The 21,315-nt window shown below is 38.7% G+C and overlaps 1 protein-coding gene across 3 annotated transcripts in view; it reads left to right on the plus strand.

The window, feature by feature from the left end:
• The window catches only part of Sf3b3 (splicing factor 3b subunit 3), a 258,058-nt gene that overhangs the window by 39,362 nt on the left and 197,381 nt on the right, over positions 1–21,315 (plus strand). For all 3 annotated transcript variants that reach the window (XM_067137901.2, XM_067137904.2, XM_067137902.2), the window contains exon 5: positions 9,337–9,509. In XM_067137901.2, the coding sequence (XP_066994002.1) occupies positions 9,337–9,509 (173 nt within the window). The remainder of the gene's footprint in view (positions 1–9,336; positions 9,510–21,315) is intronic.

Consider the following 21,315-nt stretch of genomic DNA (forward strand, 5'->3'; position numbering starts at 1 on the left):
GAAGAGAGTATGGCATTCTATTAGCTTCTACAGAAACGTTTCTCAAATCTGCAGAATGACATCAAAACATGCGAGCCTTCGAATTCTTACAAAGGCCATGGCTACTCAGTGGCAGAGTTATAACGCGTCTATTGTACTTGGTGCTTATAGACAGCTGGAATATTTTTGTGATGGGCAGTCGTATTGTAAAGATACGTGGAAAAGGTATTGCCGGCAAATTTTCAACGGGTTCTAGTCGATGTAATGGTGCCAATTTTAAGTTAATGGTTATTAAACACTCGGAAATGTAGAATAATTGTGCAGCCGCAAGAAAATACGGCATAGGCCTAACTAAAGCCAATATTTGGCGTTAGCGTGAAAACAATGTTCTAAAAAATGCGTACTGTACAAAAAATACATTCAGTGGACCGCAACAAGGACGCTTTAAAGAAGTCGAAGATGAAATAGTGAGGTATATGCACGAAAAACGCAAGGACGGAATGGCTTTCAACATCCGCGATTAGACCTATACATTGCTAGCCAATGAATTTGGCCGAACCCGGCAAGCGAGGCATGCGTGTAGCGGTAGCCGGTTATATCTGACGCTGAGTAAAAGTAACAGTTTTATAGACAGCAAGAATAATTTCCTGATGGATCATCGTAATATAGAGATGCATGGAATAGGTAAAGCCGGCAAATTTTCAACGGGTTATCTTCGGTATTATGATGCCAATTTTAAGTTAATGGTCCTTAAACTCAAAATAAAGAATAATTGTGCAGCCGCAAAAAAAAAAAAAAAAAAATACGGCATGACAAAAGTCAAAGTTCGGCGTCTAAAAATAGTCTAAAATGCAAAGTCCTACTGTACAACAAAGGCATTCATATGATTTTACAAAGTACTCTTTGAGCCTGATTTAAATTTTTTGAAGGAAAAAGTGGGGTTCATCTTGGATTCGGAGAAATACGGTACTATATTTTTTTTCAGAATGTCATTAAACATACACTTTCACGTAGTATTAAATTTCGAAAAATAACAAACAAGTAAGCCGTAGTGTGGATATCATCCGGAAACGCAAGTTTTGAACAACATGATTGCCGTTTCATACCGATTGTTATATGCATGGGGGGTTTTCCGACTTTTATACAAAACCGGATATAACGACAATCTGCTATAGCGAGTAAATTTTTCGACGTTTTGAATTCTCGCTATAACGGACTTCTACTATAGATATAACTGGAAGAAAAAATGTTTAAACTTTCATGATGTTATGAGTAGCCAAATTGGCATCACCGCACGTCATACTTCTGTCCCTGTCTGGAAAATATATTTCATAGCAGTGATAATGTATTTTTATCATCTCGGGCAAAGCAGCTATATCCGTAAATTTACATGATCATATTTGCGTAAAGACCACGTGGACCTCGCGGAGTGATACACAATGTTTATGCGTACGTTACTCTTTCGATGGAAGGAATTTTAGTTCATTTCAATTTTTTCAAAATGAGCCTTCCTAAAATGAGGGTGCGGGGGTTACTCGGGTAAATACGGTATTTAAAATGCTTCTTTGTTATAAAATTCTTCTTGTATTTTCATTTTAAGATTATGGTATTGTTTTTAACAGTGTATTTAACATCATGGATCTGGTTGCAGTTTTGCCCCAGTGTGCTAAGTTACGTCAAAATTCTGTTGTGCGTAAGTTTTACTGATGGCCCTTTTCAAAAGTTGGCAGGTATGCATTTCATTGGCCATAGTTGTTGTGATAGATCGTTACCATGACTGTTTTCGGCAGCAATAATGACATCGTCGCCTGGGAACTTTGTTACAGAAATGAAACATGCTTATGTTGGACAGTTACAGAGGACAGTACTAATGGTCACTTAGTAATTAGTGACCATTAGTATCCTAATAGCGCTTCACACAGCTCGTTAAATGGGCCTACAACGCCATAGAACCATTCTATAACAACAATAATTCAACAGCTTCATCAAACTTCCATAATACTCTTCAATAGTATAAATTATTTACAATCAACGTTTTATAAATATATTGTCATCGAAGAAGAACACAACAGCTCTCCAACCTTCACGTTTGAAAACCACACCAACGTTGAGAATTTCCACCCATCATCTCTGCAACTTTCTTTTTACAAATTAGGCCAACTATAAACATCTGGTGAACTTCTTGTCAACGCAATCTTGCCGAATAAATCTAAAATAACCTACGAAATGTTGACCAATAAATATCACGGACAAACGCATGCCAACGTCAAGTAACTTTTGTCAAGCAATTGGGATGTTTTTCCTTCATATTTTTTATACTAAGCTGTATATTTTGAATTATATCTTTTTACCATATATTTAGCAGCATACCTGCCAACTTTTAGAACCCAAAAATAGGAAGATTTTTAAATTCTTGGATTTCATCACGTATATTTCACCACAGTCTACGTGAAAATAGGTCAGGATAAAAGGCATACATATCTACAGTTACAATGCGAATTGATCATTAAATTTAAAATCTTAAACTAAAGAAAACATAAAAATAGTTACAAGAAAATGTACCTGATCACTCTCATTTATGACACTTACATACGAAGAATAATATTTATGTCACCCCGACACACACAACAAAATCCATACCATATTTTCTCGCGTAATTAACGCACTTTTTCGACGAAAAATACAGGCGACAACTGCGGATGCGTACATTATTCAAGGAATTCAGATCTTTACAAATTATTTATAATTCATTTACATTTAAAAGATACATCAAATATAATATAAAGACAATTGGTTCAACTCATTTGCAATTATCGTCACACAGCCTAAAATTCCGGCGTGAGATTTTTTCCTGAAAAGTCAAATAGGGTACATTAGATAAGTTAGACACGTGGGTTTGAAGTACCGACACTAGAAAATATTCTTCTCATTACGAGCTGAAAATACGACCTGAATGGCATACCGAAAAAAAAAGAAAACTATCCAAGACGAGAAGGGCCGGGCATCGAAGGAGGGACCCTGCTACATTACCCCAAACCGTTCGTATCCAATCTTGTACGAGTGACGTGTCCATCCACCTTTTCTGTTGAATACGAACGTGGATCACTCGCGGAAATTTTGCTTTAGGCATTCTGCCATCAGCAAGCATTGCAGTACATCGTTGTTTTTGGCTTCCGATAGCGTGTACGATAACACTATTTCACGCTTCTCAATCACAAAGCGATGACAATGGTTGAAATCATTCGTCATTTTTTGGCATAATGTTGTTCTTCGTCGAAGAGAAAGTTCATTTCTCTTCAGAAAATTAATCAAGCCTCGGCTAACCTTCAAATCCGAGATACCGATTCCATGTGCCGCGGCTATTTCTCATTCTTTTAAACACAGCATTTTGTGAGAAACGGCTTATGCAACATTGCGCAACAAAATCATGTATTTAAGCAGATAATCCTCTACTTGCGGAAACTTGCCGCTTTTTGTCCACGAAATGCTTTGCGAGACTTGTTAGCCGCTTGAAGTGCACTTCTGTTACCGCGGTAGCGCACGTTTCATTTGGACACTGAATACTTGCTGCCCGCTGCTCTATTGCCGTTGTCTCGACGTAAATGATCACCGCGAGTTTGTATGATGCAGTATTACTGGAATACTGTGGACTGACAAACAAGTTTGAGATCACAGAATGTCCCGTACCGGAAACACTCGTAAAACTAGTGCAGTGGGATTTCCTGACGGCTAATAACAGCACGTTGCCCTGTGTGTGGAATGCCTTTTTCGCGATAGGAAGCCTGCTACTTGAGTATAGTTGACATCTTTATTTCGAAACGCATCCGGAGCTGAGTGATGGATGTTCGAAGTTGTGGGTGCGTCAAATACGTGAACATTTCTTTTTCTCCACTTTGGACTCAAAATTATTGGGATACGTAAATTATGCAAGGGCGTTAATTACGCGAAAAATACGGTACGGTAGTTTCTCTTAGACGGTAAAATGAACGGAAATGTATAGGTATCTCTGAACACTTAGAGATAACGTTTGTTATATTTTTTGGCCATAACGAGAAAAGAAAATGCCAGAAACTGTCACCGACAAGAACCCCCTTAAAAACATTCAATTAATTACAATTATGCACTTAAATACGCGAAACTATCACATGCAGAACAATTCAATATGTCCCATACATTATTAACAAACGACTTTGACAGAGAGGAAAAAACACTTGGCCTACCACTCCGACGAAACTGCGCACAGAAACGCTGTCAACAGCGCGCGAACAACACAATAAACTCATTCTTTCGTCCCGATTAACTGAGTCGCGAGCGCGCGCTAGCCTCTTGCTTGCAGGACGATTGCCGCCCCGAATCCCCAGCTGCATAAGGCGCAAACGCTGTTGTGGTGAGCGGGAAACACGATACACGAAGGCGACGGACGAAACACTCACGAAATAAAGCAACAAATAAATACGCTTGAAAATAAGGTTTCGTAAATTATACAAGTACGTAAGAATTTATCCTTCATCTAAGGGGAAGAGTATTGGCGGTACTAGAGGTTATATTAGTGAAAAATCGGAAGAAGTAAAAATAAATCGGAAGACGAGTTAAAAACCGGAAAGTTTCCGGGTAAATCGGAAGGGTTGGCAGGTATGTAGCAGTTATTTGACCTACATTTCAAACTTTGACTACGGCTTTAAGCCTCTTATGAATTACCAGTTTTTATGTACCAATTGTTTGTATTATATATTCTCATAGAACTGATATTTTATGCCTTCCACTATGTATTAGACATCTATTAATGACTACGGCTTCAAACCACCTTTTACTATATAGTACAATCAAACAAGTCCTATTCAACAAAGAACTATTTATGTTTTTATCAATATATTAGATTTTTAGTTACTTCATGAACATGTTTATAACTAACGTAAATCTTACCTCTTATAATCATCAAACACATTTTTGAATATCTTTAACCAGATGCCTGGTAAAATAATAAGGTTTTTGATAATGACTGAAGATGCCTCACAGTGAGAGGCGAAACATGTCTCATCTGAATAATGTTTTAAAGTAAATGCCAACTTCTTGTAATGTATTGAATAGGTGGAAATAAACAAAAGATATTATCCTATATACAGTTCATGAAACTTTCAATACGGACGAAAAATGATTTTCATCACTTGTAAACATTGTCATTGCCGATGAAACTGCATTGCTTTATTTTAATGCGAGCCCAAACAGTCTTATGGTTTTAAAGGAGAAAGTGTCAGCTGGGGAATTGTACAAGGGTGGGGGGTGGGGGTAATTGTACTGCGTTGCAATGCACATGGAAGCGAGAAACTTTTATCCTCTCGTCATAGGAAATTTCGATAAGCCAAATGTTTTAAGGGCGTCGGGCACTTTCCATGCCAGTACAAAGCATCTAAAAATGCAAACAGTATAGAAGTCCAAAAAACAATGCATTTGCACAGGGGAACCAGCATAATTTATCTTCGTCTTTGAATTGTGTGATTTTTTCTTTCGTTGCGTTAGGTTATTTTTGTCTGTGATTTATCCAAGTGTATTATTTGAACATTGTAAATGCACCTTGTTGGATACATTTCGAAAATAGTTTTTCCATGGCATTTGAACGGTTTAAACTGTGAATCGAGGTGATTGCATGTATTAACAAATACAGTAGAGACAATACACAACATTGACGGATTTAGCCTTGCTAAAATGGTCGACAATTCGACGGTGGCGCTCCTAGTGACTTGACCTGAAAAATTGCGCCAAATTCAAATATCAATGGAAATGTATATACGGAAATGGATAAATAAATTACGTCTAGCAAGAAAGTGTTATTGAGATATTAACTTCAAATTTGCTAAAGCAATTCTGGATAAATGAATGAAGAATTATTTAAAAGGTTATTATTCAAAGACTGAAATTGAAATTAAACACATAAACAAGTGAAATGGACTGCTGTGAAATGGCTTGATCTTCCATTTATGCATTACTTTTTTAGCTTTAGCATTCCTGCCTGAACTCTTACGGTTGGATTTTTTTTTCTAATTTAAAAACATTGTATCATCACATTAAGACACTTGTCAACAAAAATATCGGCACATTCCTTACACATATGATGCAATGAATTAACATTTTTTAATAATAATAATGTTATTTGTTTTACGTCCCACTAACTACTCTTTTACGGTCTTCGGAAACACCGAGGTGCCAGAATTTAGTCCCGCAGGAGTTCTTTTAAGTGCCAATAAATTTGACGTGAGGCTGACTTATTTGAGCACCTTCAAATACCACCGGACTGAGCCAGGATCGAACCTGCCAAGTTGGGGTCAGGTCAGCGTCTTAACCGCCTGAGCCACTCAGCCTGGCGAATTAACATTTAATAGCTGGACAATTTTCCTCTTAACATAAACATGAGTAACAACACAGTAAAGGTTTCCACCTATTCAATACAAAATATATTCACAATATTTTAAAATTACCTGGAACTAGTTTCGACCCATCTAGGGGTCATCAGCCACATCAGAGCAAAGATCACTCTGGACAAAATCCTAAGAACATGTTAATTTTAACAGTAAGATTATGGACTAACAAGTGAATGTGGTAAATTGAAAGAGATGTTAGTATGGGACAGGTGAGTAATAGCTAATAAATATACAACGAATACCTCTCATGTATATTCCTTCTATATTTATTAGCTATTACTCACCTGTCCCATACTAACATCTCTTTAAATTTACCACATTCACTTGTTATTCCATAATAATCTTACTGTTAAAATTAACATGTTCTTAGGATTTTGTCCAGAGTGATCTTTGCTCTGATGTGGCTGATGATGACCCCTAGATGGGTCGAAACTAGTTCCAGGTAATTTTAAAATATTGTGAATATATTTTGTATTGAATGGGTGGAAACCTTTACTGTGTTGTTACTCATGTTATTCTCAGTTCAATACGGACCAACAACATGAAATTTATAACCCTCATAACATAAAGCCTACTAACAGAACGACAATCTATAAAATCCCGGCTTTAATCTGAGAAGAGGGATAAAAGAAAAGTATGAAAATATTGTCGATAGTGATGCTTCGAGGAATATTTACGTACAATTAGAGTAAAAATGTAACATACCCTTAGCTGTATAGTCGAGGATTTTTAAAGTCGCTGGCCTGGAAGTGATCTGAACAGATCTTATAATTCTTATATAAGCGTAATGTCCCGTCTTTCTTGTACACCTTATCCAAATCACTTCTGTGACATTTCAAAACCCACAGATCATACCTACAACAATACATCGGTATTGAAGGTTAACTGCTGCACTCTACAATAAATTATGCATATTATATTTTAAGCCAGTTAAAATAAGGGTCGAACAGATCAGAAGATTTTGAAGTACTATAAAAATCTGTCACTGGAAGTATATATATGTAAACACAATATTACTTACATTTTCTTGTCACGAGGGAACCTGAAGAATGACCGTGCATTCTTCTCTACTTCATAGTTACTGCAGCCAAACACAGCACATACCTTTCCCTCATGTTGAGAGGAGATAACAAGGAATGACACACGCCACTATTTATGTCAACTCACTGAAAACGCATAAATAACACCAAAATCTTCACACAAAAATACACGTGCTCTTATGACAGATTCCGTAGTTTTCAGGTCTACTCGCTAGCGAGAGCTCCAATAGCTGTCTCTCGATATCTCGCTCAGTGTCGCGTATTGTCTCTACTGTTTTTGGTATTACTGGGTCTTAGAATACTTTGTGATGCGGCAGTTGTTCACATTTCTGAAGTTCAAGAGAAGTGCCATGGCAGGATTTCGTACAAATAGGCATAGGAAAGTTCGATTTTAAGGGCATTGGGTACTTCCTATGTAAATACGAGGCATCTAAAATGCGTACAGTATAGTAAACCAATGAATAAAGCACTTGCACATGGGAGCTAGCATAGATTTCTCCTAGTCTTTGAATCGTGCTTTCTTTCGTTGCGTGAGGTTATGTTTGTCAGTGAGATATCCAAGTGCATTATTTGAATACTGTAAATGCAACTTCTTGGATAAATTTTGGAAATAGTTCTTTTTTCATGGTATTTGAAAGGTATAAACTGTGAATAGAGGTTAACTGCATGCAGTAACCGGCCTTGGAACATTTTGTAACGCAACAAGTGTTGGTACTTCTGAATTGCGAATTGGCTTTTAATTTGAAATCACGTAATTGGAAGTCCGATTTTTGAGTCCCAACGACTTCGAATTAACAAGGTTTTATTGTAAATATGAATCAGAGTATTGCCACAAAATTTATCAGTGATAGAAATAAACATAAAGACAAACAAAAGAAACTAAGATACTTGTATAGTTTTGCTTACATGATCAAGCACTTGGTGAACCAGTGGTGTATTGGAAAGGAAATATGCTTCTACTGTGGTGCCAGATAGAGCTGCAACAATCACTCCTTCAACACGACAGCAGATATTGCACTGGAGGAATAGGCGGGCTAACAAGAAAATGGTGCTCGTCCCCTCCACACATCCAGCGCGCCCGATAGTGTTAAAAACATGCATTTACATGGAAATCCGGGCTCTAGTCGTAACATTTCATTGTAAAATATTAACGTGAAAAGTAGAATGGATCTTAATGAATTGTTTTATTTTGTTATTTATTTAATATTGATTATTCCATATATTTAAGACTAAAATGGTTTTTAGAGGGAGTATAATAAACGGTATGCTCAGTTCTGATTATTTAGAGAATTGATGTACCTAATATAGTACTGAGATCTTCTCAGTTACTTTGTATACTTTTGTCGCAATCATCACATCAGTGTATTTTAATTGTTATTACAAATAAATGGGAACGACTTATGTTGTTTCAGAGAGCAGACGGAACACTTGTTATATTGTTTTAATAATCATAGCGCAAGGAACTGAAGTCACATTCGCGTACAGGCTTTGCTATATCAACTACAGTGCTAAGTGATCTCATTTCTTCTTGGCTTGGTCAGGAATTCCCATCCTGCCCGGGAGTGCAAAAAACTTGCTTACTCTCATGCAGTACTCCCCAATCTCTTCTTACCTGGCCAGTCAGGCAGTAGTAAGCAGTACAGATAGTAGAAATGAAAATGCCTGGTAGTCTGTCTTTGTAACCAATACTAAAGCTTCAGTTCTAATTGCTGGAGGTCACAGTATGTACTAATTATAATACTCTGCATCAAATATTCTTGAAAAGTCACAGGATGATGTATTTTCCGTGTTTCACCTGATAGCTTGTGATTATAGCACTTTATTCTGACTGTGACAATGAATTAAGAGTAATTATGTGAAATGTACTGATTTAGTCTTAAAACGAGCTTGTTTCCTTTCAGGTGCTATTGAGAAGCAGAAACTGGTGTATATTTTAAACAGAGATGCTGAGGCGAGACTGACAATATCTTCTCCTTTGGAAGCTCACAAGAGTAATACACTGGTCTATCATATGGTTGGTGTAGATGTGGGATTTGAAAATCCAATGTTTGCTTGTTTGGAGATTGACTATGAGGTAAGGGTTTTTCGTCCTTTCCCTACTGTTTATTGATTACGGTAAGCAATATTCGAACTCCTCTGATTCAAGCAGGGAACTCCAGATTATTAGTTTCTCCCACTTTCCTGATCGTTGAGACCAATCTCCTTATTTTGAAACTGTATGTGTGGCTAACTTTTACATGTTTCTTTTAAACAAACAGATTGTGGAAGTACATTATTTACGCAAATAACCCCAGACTATTTTTTTAAAAATATTGGTGCTCGGGTTTTATTTGCGTCAAGGTTGGAAATGCACTCTTGGCCCACCTAGTTTTCGATGTTAAGTGTACAGTTCTGCCTTGTGCAACTGCAGATGGAAGAAAACTATTCCCATGTCATGTTTAAACAGAGAATAATTTGGACACTTAATTTCTAAAATGCTTTCACATTAAAACAAATAGTAGTTTATGGAATAATTTAAATTCAAAATTTCTGTGTCACGATAGAACGAGTCTTCTGGAACGTGCAAGTGTAGCTTTCCGCACTTTCACTTGCTTCGGTGTGTGTAGTATGTCATAGTTGAAGTTCGACTGAAATCTTAATTCTTTTGTATTCAGCATTTTAAGGAACGCTACAATATCACATAGCAGGCAGTGTGCAGAGAAGCGTGGCTCATGATTATTATCAGTTGGTATGCACTAAATAATGTTAATGCCGGTAAGGTAAGGGTTATTGTGCCCGAAGGCAGGTCCGAACCTCCGCAGAGGTGTTCCTGAGCCTGAGTTTATGTGCGGTAGGGTGGCCAGTTCCTTTCCGCTCCTCCATTCCCTTGCCCCCTGCCAACAGCGCCTGGCAACCCATCCTACTCCTGACCACGCCCAATATTGCTTAACTTCGGAGATCTCACGGGATCCGGTGTTTCAACACGGCTACGGCCGTTGGCTTAATGCCGGTGAAGCTTCATTTTTAAAAAATGCTGAACCGAAACGGACTTCTTGTAAACTTACTGTACTGCGCAACGGAAGAGATATCCTACAGGCTTAATGCACTCTTAAACTTGTCCCAACCTAATTTATTCACAAAACTTCCCTTCTATTATATACGAGTGCTGGCTAGACGTAAAACACATGCGAACTCCAAATACAAAGAAGCGGGACTTCCTTCCCTCATCGGAAAGATCGCTAAACCACAAGCCTTCAAGGGCATCGGATACTTTCCATGCATGTAAGAGGCATCTAAAATGCATACAGTACAATAATTCACTGAATCCACTTGCACTAAAGAGTCAGCATAGATTTCTTCACACCTATGAATAATTCTTTTTCTTTCGTTGCGAGAGGTTTTGTTTGCCAGTGAATTATCCAAGTGCATTATTTGAATACTGTAAATGCACCTTGTTAGGTACATTTTGGAAATAGTCTTCTTCATGGCATTCAAAAGTTTTAAACTCTGAACCAATGTTAATTGCATGCAGTAATGGGTGTTAGAATATTTTGTGATGCAGCGAGGGTTGGCATTCCTGAATTAAAAGTTAGCGGTTAATTCAAAATAACGTAATTGGAAGTCCGGTTTCTGCATTCTAAAGACTTCGAATTAACAAGGTTTCACTGTATCACAATACTAACATCTGAATTCGCCAAGTGTGTACATTGCACGAAAGGAATTGTCCACCACCAGTCGTGTTACTATCAGAGTAAAAGCATTGTGTCCACATTCTGGAAAGTCAGGGAAATAGTAAAAATCTGGAAAGTCAGGGAAATCTTCCCCAGTAATGGGTTTGAGGGGATGTTTTTAGGCTTTAGTCTCTTGTAACCCAGGCTATTGTAGTATTTCTTTTTCAGGTATTTTTCACAAGTATGCAACAATTCTACAATTTTTGTTGTGCCCTAGTGAGATTTCTTTCAACCTTTTTTACTTTATTCTTTTTTTGTTTCAGTTCTAGGATGCTTTCTTTAAACTCATGACAGTGTCTAACTGGCACTTTACATTTAATAAAATTTGGCTAGACAGTAAAAGTGTTTACCAAACTGAGTGGTTGGTTGGACATACTTGGAGATACACAGCCAATAGTTAGCACTGCATCCACAGCTACAAAGGAATTAGCACTGTCAGGAACAAGTCAAGGGAGTTTATGGACTTGCAGTGTGAATGATATATCAGCTGAAGCTATGTGGGCTCCCCAGGGTGTCACTGGAAAGATGTTTGTCAACTCTTGTGATGAAATCTTTGCAGCATTCAAAACATTGTTCCCAGACAGTAAAATTGCTGATAACTTTACTAGGGGCAAGACCAAGGCTTCCTATGTTACAAATAATGGATTAGACCCATATTTTAAAGAAAGCTTGCAAAATGACTTAGAAACAGTGCTCTGACTACGTTGTTTGTTTTGATGAATCATGAGATAAGCAACAAGGTATTGGAATAGTGAAGTTTTTGGCATTCCAAGTGTGGATCACTTAGATGGGTTTATACATGGACTGTCCTTTCCTTAAGCAATATTTTGCAAGTCTCAATGGATGAACCGAATGTTAACCTCAATTTTATTTAAAAAACTTGAAAACTATTTGTAAGTTCTTAACCCCGAGGCCTTGTTACTAGCCCAAGCCAAGGCTTGGAAGTGGAAACCTCAGCCACACATGCTAGAGAGGCATCCATGTTACCTCCACATGGGTGATACGGTGGTTCAGGTAAAGTGGGTGCTGGTGATTGAGATGAAAGTTCACTGCGGTGTGCTGGAAGCAACACATCACTTTGCCCTACATAGCTTGAACGAGCTGCGGGTTGGGAACGGGGCGAACCCAAGCTAGGGGGAACCCATGGCTGTGAGCTCAGTCATGGGAATGCCAAGTGGGAACCATGTGAGTAGGTCTACTGAAGGTGAAACAAACCTGGTCGGGTTCGGGCCAGGGGCGGACTGCTGAGGGGCATGGCGCCTGCTACGGAGAGCCTGAGTTGCGGGAGGACAATGTCTGGCGGAATGCCTCATCACGGATGGTGAGAACGCCGCTCAGGACCCCAGAAGGGGCAAAAACCCTACGTCATATGGAACCATGGATATTGCAAACGAACCACTTATACAAATACCAAGGGAAGCTCCAGAAGAGCAGGTCCAGTGGCAAGCCCAAGAGAAGAATACGGTGTCAGAAGTCTCAGTAGGGCAGGCTGAATCCAAATCTGAAGAAAAAGACGCAACAGGAAAGCAGGCTTCTGGACAAACGGAAACGGGAGACTTCACTGAGAAAGACCTGAAGATATTGGCATTGAAACTCAATAGGATACACATAGATAGACCCCCTTGCACAAGTGCCTACTACAAGGAAAAGAAGGCGAGGAAAGAAGCCAAGATAGTGGCTGGGACTTGGGTGGAGAAGAAGCCAAGGAACAGGGATCGGCGAGACGCTATGCCAATGACTACACCCAAATGGCCAAGGTCAGAGGAAAGCAGGGCATCAAGTTTGGCTACAAAACCACCCTCCAAGAAGCAGAACGAAGGAAAAGTAATGTTCTTTTCAGAAAGACTATCCTCAGTTAAGGTCGCAATAATACCCAAGACCTTTCCAGATGAAAAACTCAAGGAGGAAGACGTGACTGAATTGTAATCTGCTCTGATAGCACAAATGAAGCCGCTGTCAGGCGGTTGTCTGCCAGGCTTTCTTGAGTCACCAAGGCTGGAAAGTGGAGCAATGGTACTGATCTGTGCAAATCCAGAAACGAAAAGTTGGCTGGAACAGACAGTATCAAATTGTAATCCATGGAAAGGGGAGACTAGAGGTGGCGGACACAAGAAAGGTGCTCAACACGACCAAGGTCATCACAAAGTTCCCACCTCCTTTTGACAAGATGAAAGTTGAAGATGTTGTCAGAATCGGTCAGCATGATACCAAACTTCTAACGCAAGAGTGGAGAGTGCTGAATGCCACTTCAGTCAAGACTGGAAGGACAGTCGTTTTAGCCCTTCGTGAAAGAGAATATGAAGAGCTCAAAACAAGAAGCCTTAAGGCTAAGCTCGTACTTGGGCAGATCAAGTTTCAGGTCATTGGGCGAAAAACGAAACGCAGCGTTGATAAAGATGGTGCTGAATGTCTTTCAGGCCGATCTTCAGCATAAAAACAAGCAGCTGTGGCCAATTTCGTCAGGAGGTTCGAGTGGTTGACGTGGCCCTTATTCAGGAGCCTTGGGTAATCAAGGGCAGAGTAGCAAGGCTGGCGGAATCTGGAGGTAAGCTGATGTACGATACAACGTTCGAAATACGCAGAACGCCTTCTTGTGAACGGGAAACTAAAATGTCTTGTGTTGCAGGAACACTGTTCACGGGACTTAACCGTGGCCAAGATTAAACTTGGAAATTGGGAGGGACACAGAGAAATACCGTAGGCTCTGCATACCTCCCGTATGACTCGATTAATCTGTCCCCATCAGAAGTTGAGAACGTAATTTGCAACGCAAAGAGGAAAGGCGAACACGTAGTCCTTGGAGCAGATGCAAATTCACACCACACGGCATGGGGCAGCACGAACTAGAGTTTATTATTGGAACTGAGTTGACGATACTAAACGTAGGAAACAATTCTACATTTATAAACGAAAATCGTAGAGAGGTAATAGACCTTACACTAAGCACTACGCATATTGCATACTTTAAAGACTGGAAGGTGCTGGAGGACCATCATTGGCAGACCACCAACACATCCAATTTGTGATAGATGCTAGGCGGATTGAGGTGTGCAGAGACCCAAAAGGAACTGAGATAGATACAGAGAAGTTCTAGGGAAGGCTGTGCAAAAAATTCCAACCATCGTGAGACGCCAGAAAGAATTTGAGGCAGTGGAAGTATTAGAAGAAGCTATTACACTCATTCCATGACAACTGTCCTCTCAAAGAAAAGAAAAACACCAAAAAAGGTGGTGGAACGACAAACTAGCCACAATGAAGGCGGTTAGGATGTTCTATCACCTAGAAAGGGTATGTGGGACGAATATCATAGGAAATGTCACCTAGTATAACCTAGAGGTACAGAAAGCAAAAAGAAAATCTTGGAGACTGTTCTGTGGGAAAGTGGAATCACACACTTGAAACAGCAAGGCTCTAGAATGTTCTGAAGCAACACACAAGTGGGGACACTGGAGAAACCAGATGGGTCATTTACTCAGGCGGGTAGGGACACGGTGAAGAAACCAATGGTGTCACTTTTCCTGAGGCTGAGGAGATGGTATATCTTATTTTAAAGAAGAAAATTAATCGTTTTTAAAGATGCGTATATTTGTTTCTGACAAAACTGAGACTTTCACATCTATTTTACATAAATTACAGTAGAAGTCCGTTATAGCGAGAATTCATAACAGCGAGAAATTTACTCGCTATAACGGATTGTCGTTATATCCGATTTTTGTATAAAAGTCGGAAAACCCTTCATGCTCTTTAAAATCGGTATGAAAAGGCAATCAGTTTCTTCAAAACTTGCGTTTCCGCAGATGATACCCATACTACGGCTTACTTGTTTATTTTTCATAATCCGATACTACATGAAAGTGTACGTTTAATTTCATTCTGAAAAAATATAGTTCCATATTTCTCCGAATCCAAGATGAGCCCCACTTTTTCCTTCAAAAAATTTAAATCAGGCTCAAAAAGAAGTTTGTAAAATCATACAGGCCTACGCCTATTTAGACTATTTTTAGACGCCCAACATTGAATTTCGTCACGCCGTATTTAATTTTTTTGCGGCTGCACAATTATTCTAAATTTCCGAGTGTTTAATAAACATTAACTTAAAATTGGCATCATAATATCGACTAGAACCCGTTGAAAATTTGCCGCCAATACCTTTTCCACGTATTTTTACAATACGACTATCAATCACAAAAACATTCCTGCTGTCTATAAACCTTAATTTCACTAAGCGTCAAGTACAATAGATGCGTTATGACTCTGCCACTGAGTAGCCATGGCTTTTCTAAGAGTTTGAAGGGTCGCATGTTTTGATGGTATTCTGCAGATTTGAGAAACACACAGGTACTGTACACTGTACAACCGGTAGCAATGTGTAGTAAAGAAGGAAGGAAGGACCATTTATATTGTAGTAAGTAGGCGGTCGTTAGTCAATGAGTTCTGTGCGCATGTGAAAAGCAGCAGCGTGGTTACCGCGGTAGTTGCCAGTGGTATCCATTAGCTTACTGTTAGGCCGCGAATGCAACAACCCTTGAGTTTTCGCATGAGATTCTGAGAGATAAAAAAGTATTTGATTCGGAGAAATACGGTATCACTCCAGAGATTTCTGTGGCAAACACCTCAGCCTTCTTCTTCAAACAGCGTCACCTAACCTAACCGTATATGTAGCCCATCATGAAAACATTGAAACGCATGTAGAGAAAAAACCTCCTCGCGAAAAATTTACATGTAAATAGCCGTAACTAGACGCGAGAAGATATGAAATATCCTCTGAAATCAGTGATGTACTCTGCCATATCTTGAGGTGTACAACATTCTTACGTAATTTCCGTATGTAACACTAAAATTAAGATATCGTTTATTCAGTCTCTATTTTTACGATTTAACAACTGCTATCGGTCTCGTTATTTACGTTTTTATTACGAAAACGTGTTATACTCATTCATTTCGAACTTTCTTCAGAGAACAGCAGTCGATGGGTATTACTAATAAACTCCAACATCGCCTTTGAATGTCAACGAGAGAGCTCGCAAATGCATGAAGTGAGAAAAGTATACCGTACCGAAGATGATCGATCGCATTTTGTTGCAAACGTTTCAGTTTTCTTATTCAAACAGCATCACGTATCCTAATTTAACTGTACTATACGTATGATGAAAACACACTTCAAGCGCCGGTAGAGAAATTATATTCTCGCTATAAATTTTCATAATATCCTTTCCGTAATTTAACCAGACGCGACAAAATACAAACTAACCTATGAAATCTATTAAGCACTCTGCCATATCTCGAGGTGTATCCCATTCTTACTTAATTGCAGTATTCAGCCTCAAAATTAAGCGGTCGTTTAGTCGGCCTTAAGTTTTAACGAGTTAACAACCATTATCAGACACGTTATTTACGCATTTATAACGAAAATATGTTCTCTTCCATTTCGAATTTTCTTTACCGAACAGCTGTCGACGGATATTACTAATTGATCGCATGCAATATCATCGCTGGGGTGCATAAATATCGGTAACGGAAAAAATCGCGCGCGCTTAATTGCTCGTAATAACGGATGCGCCCGAAGGACGGTACACAGTTTAATATAGGAATTTTGAAGGGACAGAAAAAAGTCGTCGGTATAACGGACTTCTCGTTATATGCTGTACTCGCTATAGCGGACTTCTACTGTATATAATTTCGCATTTTGATCCAATTTCACATTTTATCACCAATTCGAAATCGCTAAAAACCACTCGTAGGGGTCATATAAGGTGAAGGCACATACATTGACAAAGTTTCAAAATATATTGCATTTGTAGGATGCTAATACATATAGCATCTTCAAAACGGATCCATAATGATTATCATTTAGCATTTATTGCAAATGCTGAATACCACAACCTCTGGTGATTGAGTTTTTATCATCTCAGGCAAAGCAGCTGTATCCGTAAATTTACATGTTATTTGTGTAAAGACCACGTGGACCTCGTGGACTGATGAAATGTTTATGCCTATGTTACTCTTTTGATGGAAGGAATTTTAGTCGATTTAATTTTTTTTTCCTTCCCAAATGAGCCTTCCTAAAATTACAGTGCGGGGAATATTAGCATAAATACAGTACATTGATTGGTGGTACTAATGTCTTTTGCTCAACCACATAAGTAACACCTTCCATGTTTCTTTAATGGTCCATCATGGTTTTCATCATCTACTGCAGGTATTCGATATGTCGAATGTTCTGATATTGTATGGCAGTGACTATAGTTGCTCTTTCTATAAAGTGCGGTTTCATGGCAGTTAGACAAATATTTCAGAAAATTCCTTCTGATTACCGTAGAATTTTCCAGATTTGAAGAGTAGAGAATTTGAGAGTTTATTCTAGCTGTTTGATAATGACTAAAACGCTGCCATTGGCCATTGCCTTGTAATGCATGAAACACTAAATATTTCTCATTTGGTCAGCCATGTCTAAACCTCTTTTGGTCATATAATTCATTACTATAACAGAGTTCTTGGTCTCGGCATAAATTTCTTGTGTATCGTGCATTATAGATACCAGAATTACAGCTCTGTTCCTTTTAGGAATGCAAGTCGTTGCTTCTTTCTGGAATCTGAGGAGAGATGACTGCATTTCTAGTCTTATATTAGCCTGAAACTCGGTTGGGATGGATTTCTCTTGTTCTTTTTCGGTGTATGCTATTTTTCTAAGAGGGACTTCACCAATGGATAACTAGCGTACCAGTTATCAACAAGTTATCAATAGTAATGTTCCTGTTGGTACCTTCAATATCAAGAATAAGTCTCTAAACAATATCACTTGGCTTCTTGGAAGCAAAATATGGACCTTCCTCTTGCTTATCACAATACATTTCCAAGTTGCTGGTAAACAGTGTTTAGAGTCTCACATTAGCAACATTTTAATCCCATATTTAGCGGGTTTATTTGGGGTGAATTGCAAAAAACTGTCGTCCACGGAACCATTGAAGTTCTTCGTCAATTGTGACTTAGGCACAAAACCTATTCAGACAGTTCAGTACAAAAGCATCCAAAAAGGGACGGATGGCCGGCAATCTAGCGGGTTTTCTTCTGCCATCCCTTGTTTCTAGTTAATCAAATCACAGAGCAAGAATAGAAAACGTTTATAGCTCATACAAGCTATCAGTATGTGCATTCTAGTTCAATCTGAATTCCAGAGCTCGGTAACATTTGTGTGGTGTGCTTTCTTAGTGCAGATTAGGTACAGGCATCCAGGTAATGCTATTATTTCAGCTTTGAAAGTTTCCTTTGCATATTATTCATTTGCCTGAAGGCGATTATGTTCATTGCACATGTTCGTGTGTCAAGTCATCTACCATATCTTCAACTATTTTGTTTCTTCTTTGATTCCTCTTGCATTATGTTTAGGACAAAGAAATACTTTGAAAATATTTTTAGTTTGTTTTGCATACCTTTAAAAAACCAGTTTTCCTCCACCTGGTACCTTTCTTTTTCAATAAGGTATTCATCACAACATTCATTTGTTTTCCTCTTCAGATTCAGTTTTGTGATCACTTCTAGTGATGACTTCATATTTCTCATCTTATTCTGTGCTGTCCAAGTTATCTTCCGCTGGCTGTTCGTGTAATGTTTTACTTCATGAGAACACTGAAATGTCATAGGTTGCTGATTTATTCTTACAAAATAATCATAATCTGCTACATCATCATCAAAACATCACCATGACTACTATACTATTACTTTCATGGAGTCCATATTAAGTAGATAGCAAGAGTATGTTTAACGTCCATGGAGGCTCAAACTCCTTAGCTGTGTAGCGAACAGGTATGGTCAGTTAGATAATTCTCCACACTCCTCACCTTGAGCCGTATCACGGTTGCTCAACTCCAATGGATGTACCAGTTAAATGGGTCTTCGAAACACTCTTCCCTCTTTGTCAGTCAGCTCACAGGACCTGATCTTTCCATCTCGTCCTATGATGAGTTAGGAGATTCTAGCTAGCTTCCAAATTTGCCTTGGTAGTTTATCGTCGCTTAGCAGCGCCAGATCTCCTTGTTGAAATGCGCAATTCTCTTAGCGACAGCAAGGCAGACGCAGCGCTAGGCAAAGTCCCACAATGATTACGAATAGCGGAGAACTGTTCAAAGCCAGTTATTTAAATACTGTCAGGCATATAGTCACATCACAATCGAACACCTAAGGTCCATATTCGTGTAGGAGTTGAAGACAAGTAGATTCATTGAAGCAACTTGCCAGCTCCCAGTGATCAGCGCGACACATTCAATATCAGGCACTGTTTTTCTTTTGAATGACTTGTATTTTACTTTTAAGTTTTACAGTGTCTACCCCCTTTCATTTCCTTTTCATATTGCCTCTTCTACTGATCCTATGCATTGTTTTCCATTTCTCAATCGGCTTATGATGACCTGGACTAGGGTCGAAACCGGTACCATTTCTAATTATTATTAAATGAGAATGTAATTCACTACATTTCTTATTCTTTGGTATTGAATAGGTGGAATCTCCTTATCAATTATTTCAACTTCTTTTAAATGACGATAGGTTACGAGATGTTCACACGAAGCACTTGTTAGAGCACTGTAATGAACTAAGGGCTTTGTAAAATGTCAGTTGGATTACTCCCTCAGAATATGAAAAGATCTGCTTACAATAGTTGGAGTTGTGCTGTACGGTGACTTGGTGTCTGGAACATTCCGCAACGTGCGGCCAAGATTCGAACTTAGCACCGGCGGCGTTCAATGAAGATGCCACGTCAATTTCCCTCGATGGGTACCATAACTGAAGAAACCACGTAAATCCATCGTTGAAAGCGATGTTCGATGTAGCAGGATCTCGTAGCACTTGGCCAAGATTTCCGTTGTTCTTGGAGGTAATGTTGGAACACGGAAAGTTCAATTGGCACTATTGAATTCACAAATATCTTGGATATTAATATTACACACTGACATAAATTGTAATGCACAGTTCTATTCGTATATTAATTTTACGGTGTTGAATTAGCATTCACAGTCCATGCTACGGAAAACAGTTTTTATATACACAGTTCATGGGTTTGAGATTTAACAGTTCATAATTGTCACTAAGTAAGTCTGAGATTCGACTGTAAAGTAATGAACACAGTCCATAAAGCACTTGAAAAATAGATTTATAACAGTCTCTACCACAGTCTCTGAAATATTATTCACAGATTAAGGCGATTTTATGGCTGGATTTACACCACACTAGTCTGTACTTAATATAGTCTGGGTTTCTCACAGTGGTGATCGGAATATCGATAAACTGCACAAGAAAAAGTTACTTCTAGCCCTGTTATGGGGCGAATGTCGAGTGAAAGGTCTTTTACAGTTAACTGTTATACTATCGTAAGAGAAACAAGTCTTAGATTGATTGAAATGGTCTTAAATTAGGGTTTCAGTTTACCACATGCAATGACTTAGAATATTATCACAGTTCAGAGTTATGTGAAACCAGTAAAGTTCGCGATGTCTTATACTGATCAGTAAAATATTGGACACTTCAAATCTTACTTCCAATTATAGCTTCTCTCGGTTAATAAATTTACAAGCGTCATATTACGACAATTCATTCGGAGAAATATCTAGAATATTTCCGTCGTAACGGTACGGCAGAAACTTTACGTACGACGTATTATTTTAACAGCTTTCAAGTGGCCACGACTATGTCCTCGCGAATCGCGACGGAGCGTACTGTCCTTACGGCACACTTACTGCACACACGCACTGTACTCTGTACTGGTTATGGCCTTGATCCAGTGACCTATATATACGGGTCTTGCGAGCACCGCTTGGAATCGGGTGACGAAGGGGCAAGAATTCCTTTCAAACTTTAAATAATTATATTTCGGAAACCACTGGACGGATTGACTTCAAATTTGCAGTGTTTTACTTCCAGAATATTAGCTACAATTCAGCGTTGGTCTTGTGTTGATCGGTCCAGGCGTTAAAAAGTTCATAAAAATAATCTAGAAAATTCCGAAGGGGTGGTAAGCTACAGGCAGCGGTGACGTCTCTTGACCTTGCTCGACTTAAATTAAAAGTTTTGTCTGTCTGTACATTGCTCAGAATTTAGAAAAGGATGACGTTTCTGTGTCAGTCATGGCAACAGTAACAAACTTTTTTAAATTTCCCGTAATTTCTGTATGTACGTACA

The sequence above is a fragment of the Anabrus simplex genome, chromosome 1, assembly GCF_040414725.1.
Source record: "Anabrus simplex isolate iqAnaSimp1 chromosome 1, ASM4041472v1, whole genome shotgun sequence".
Lineage (NCBI taxonomy): Eukaryota > Metazoa > Arthropoda > Insecta > Orthoptera > Tettigoniidae > Anabrus > Anabrus simplex.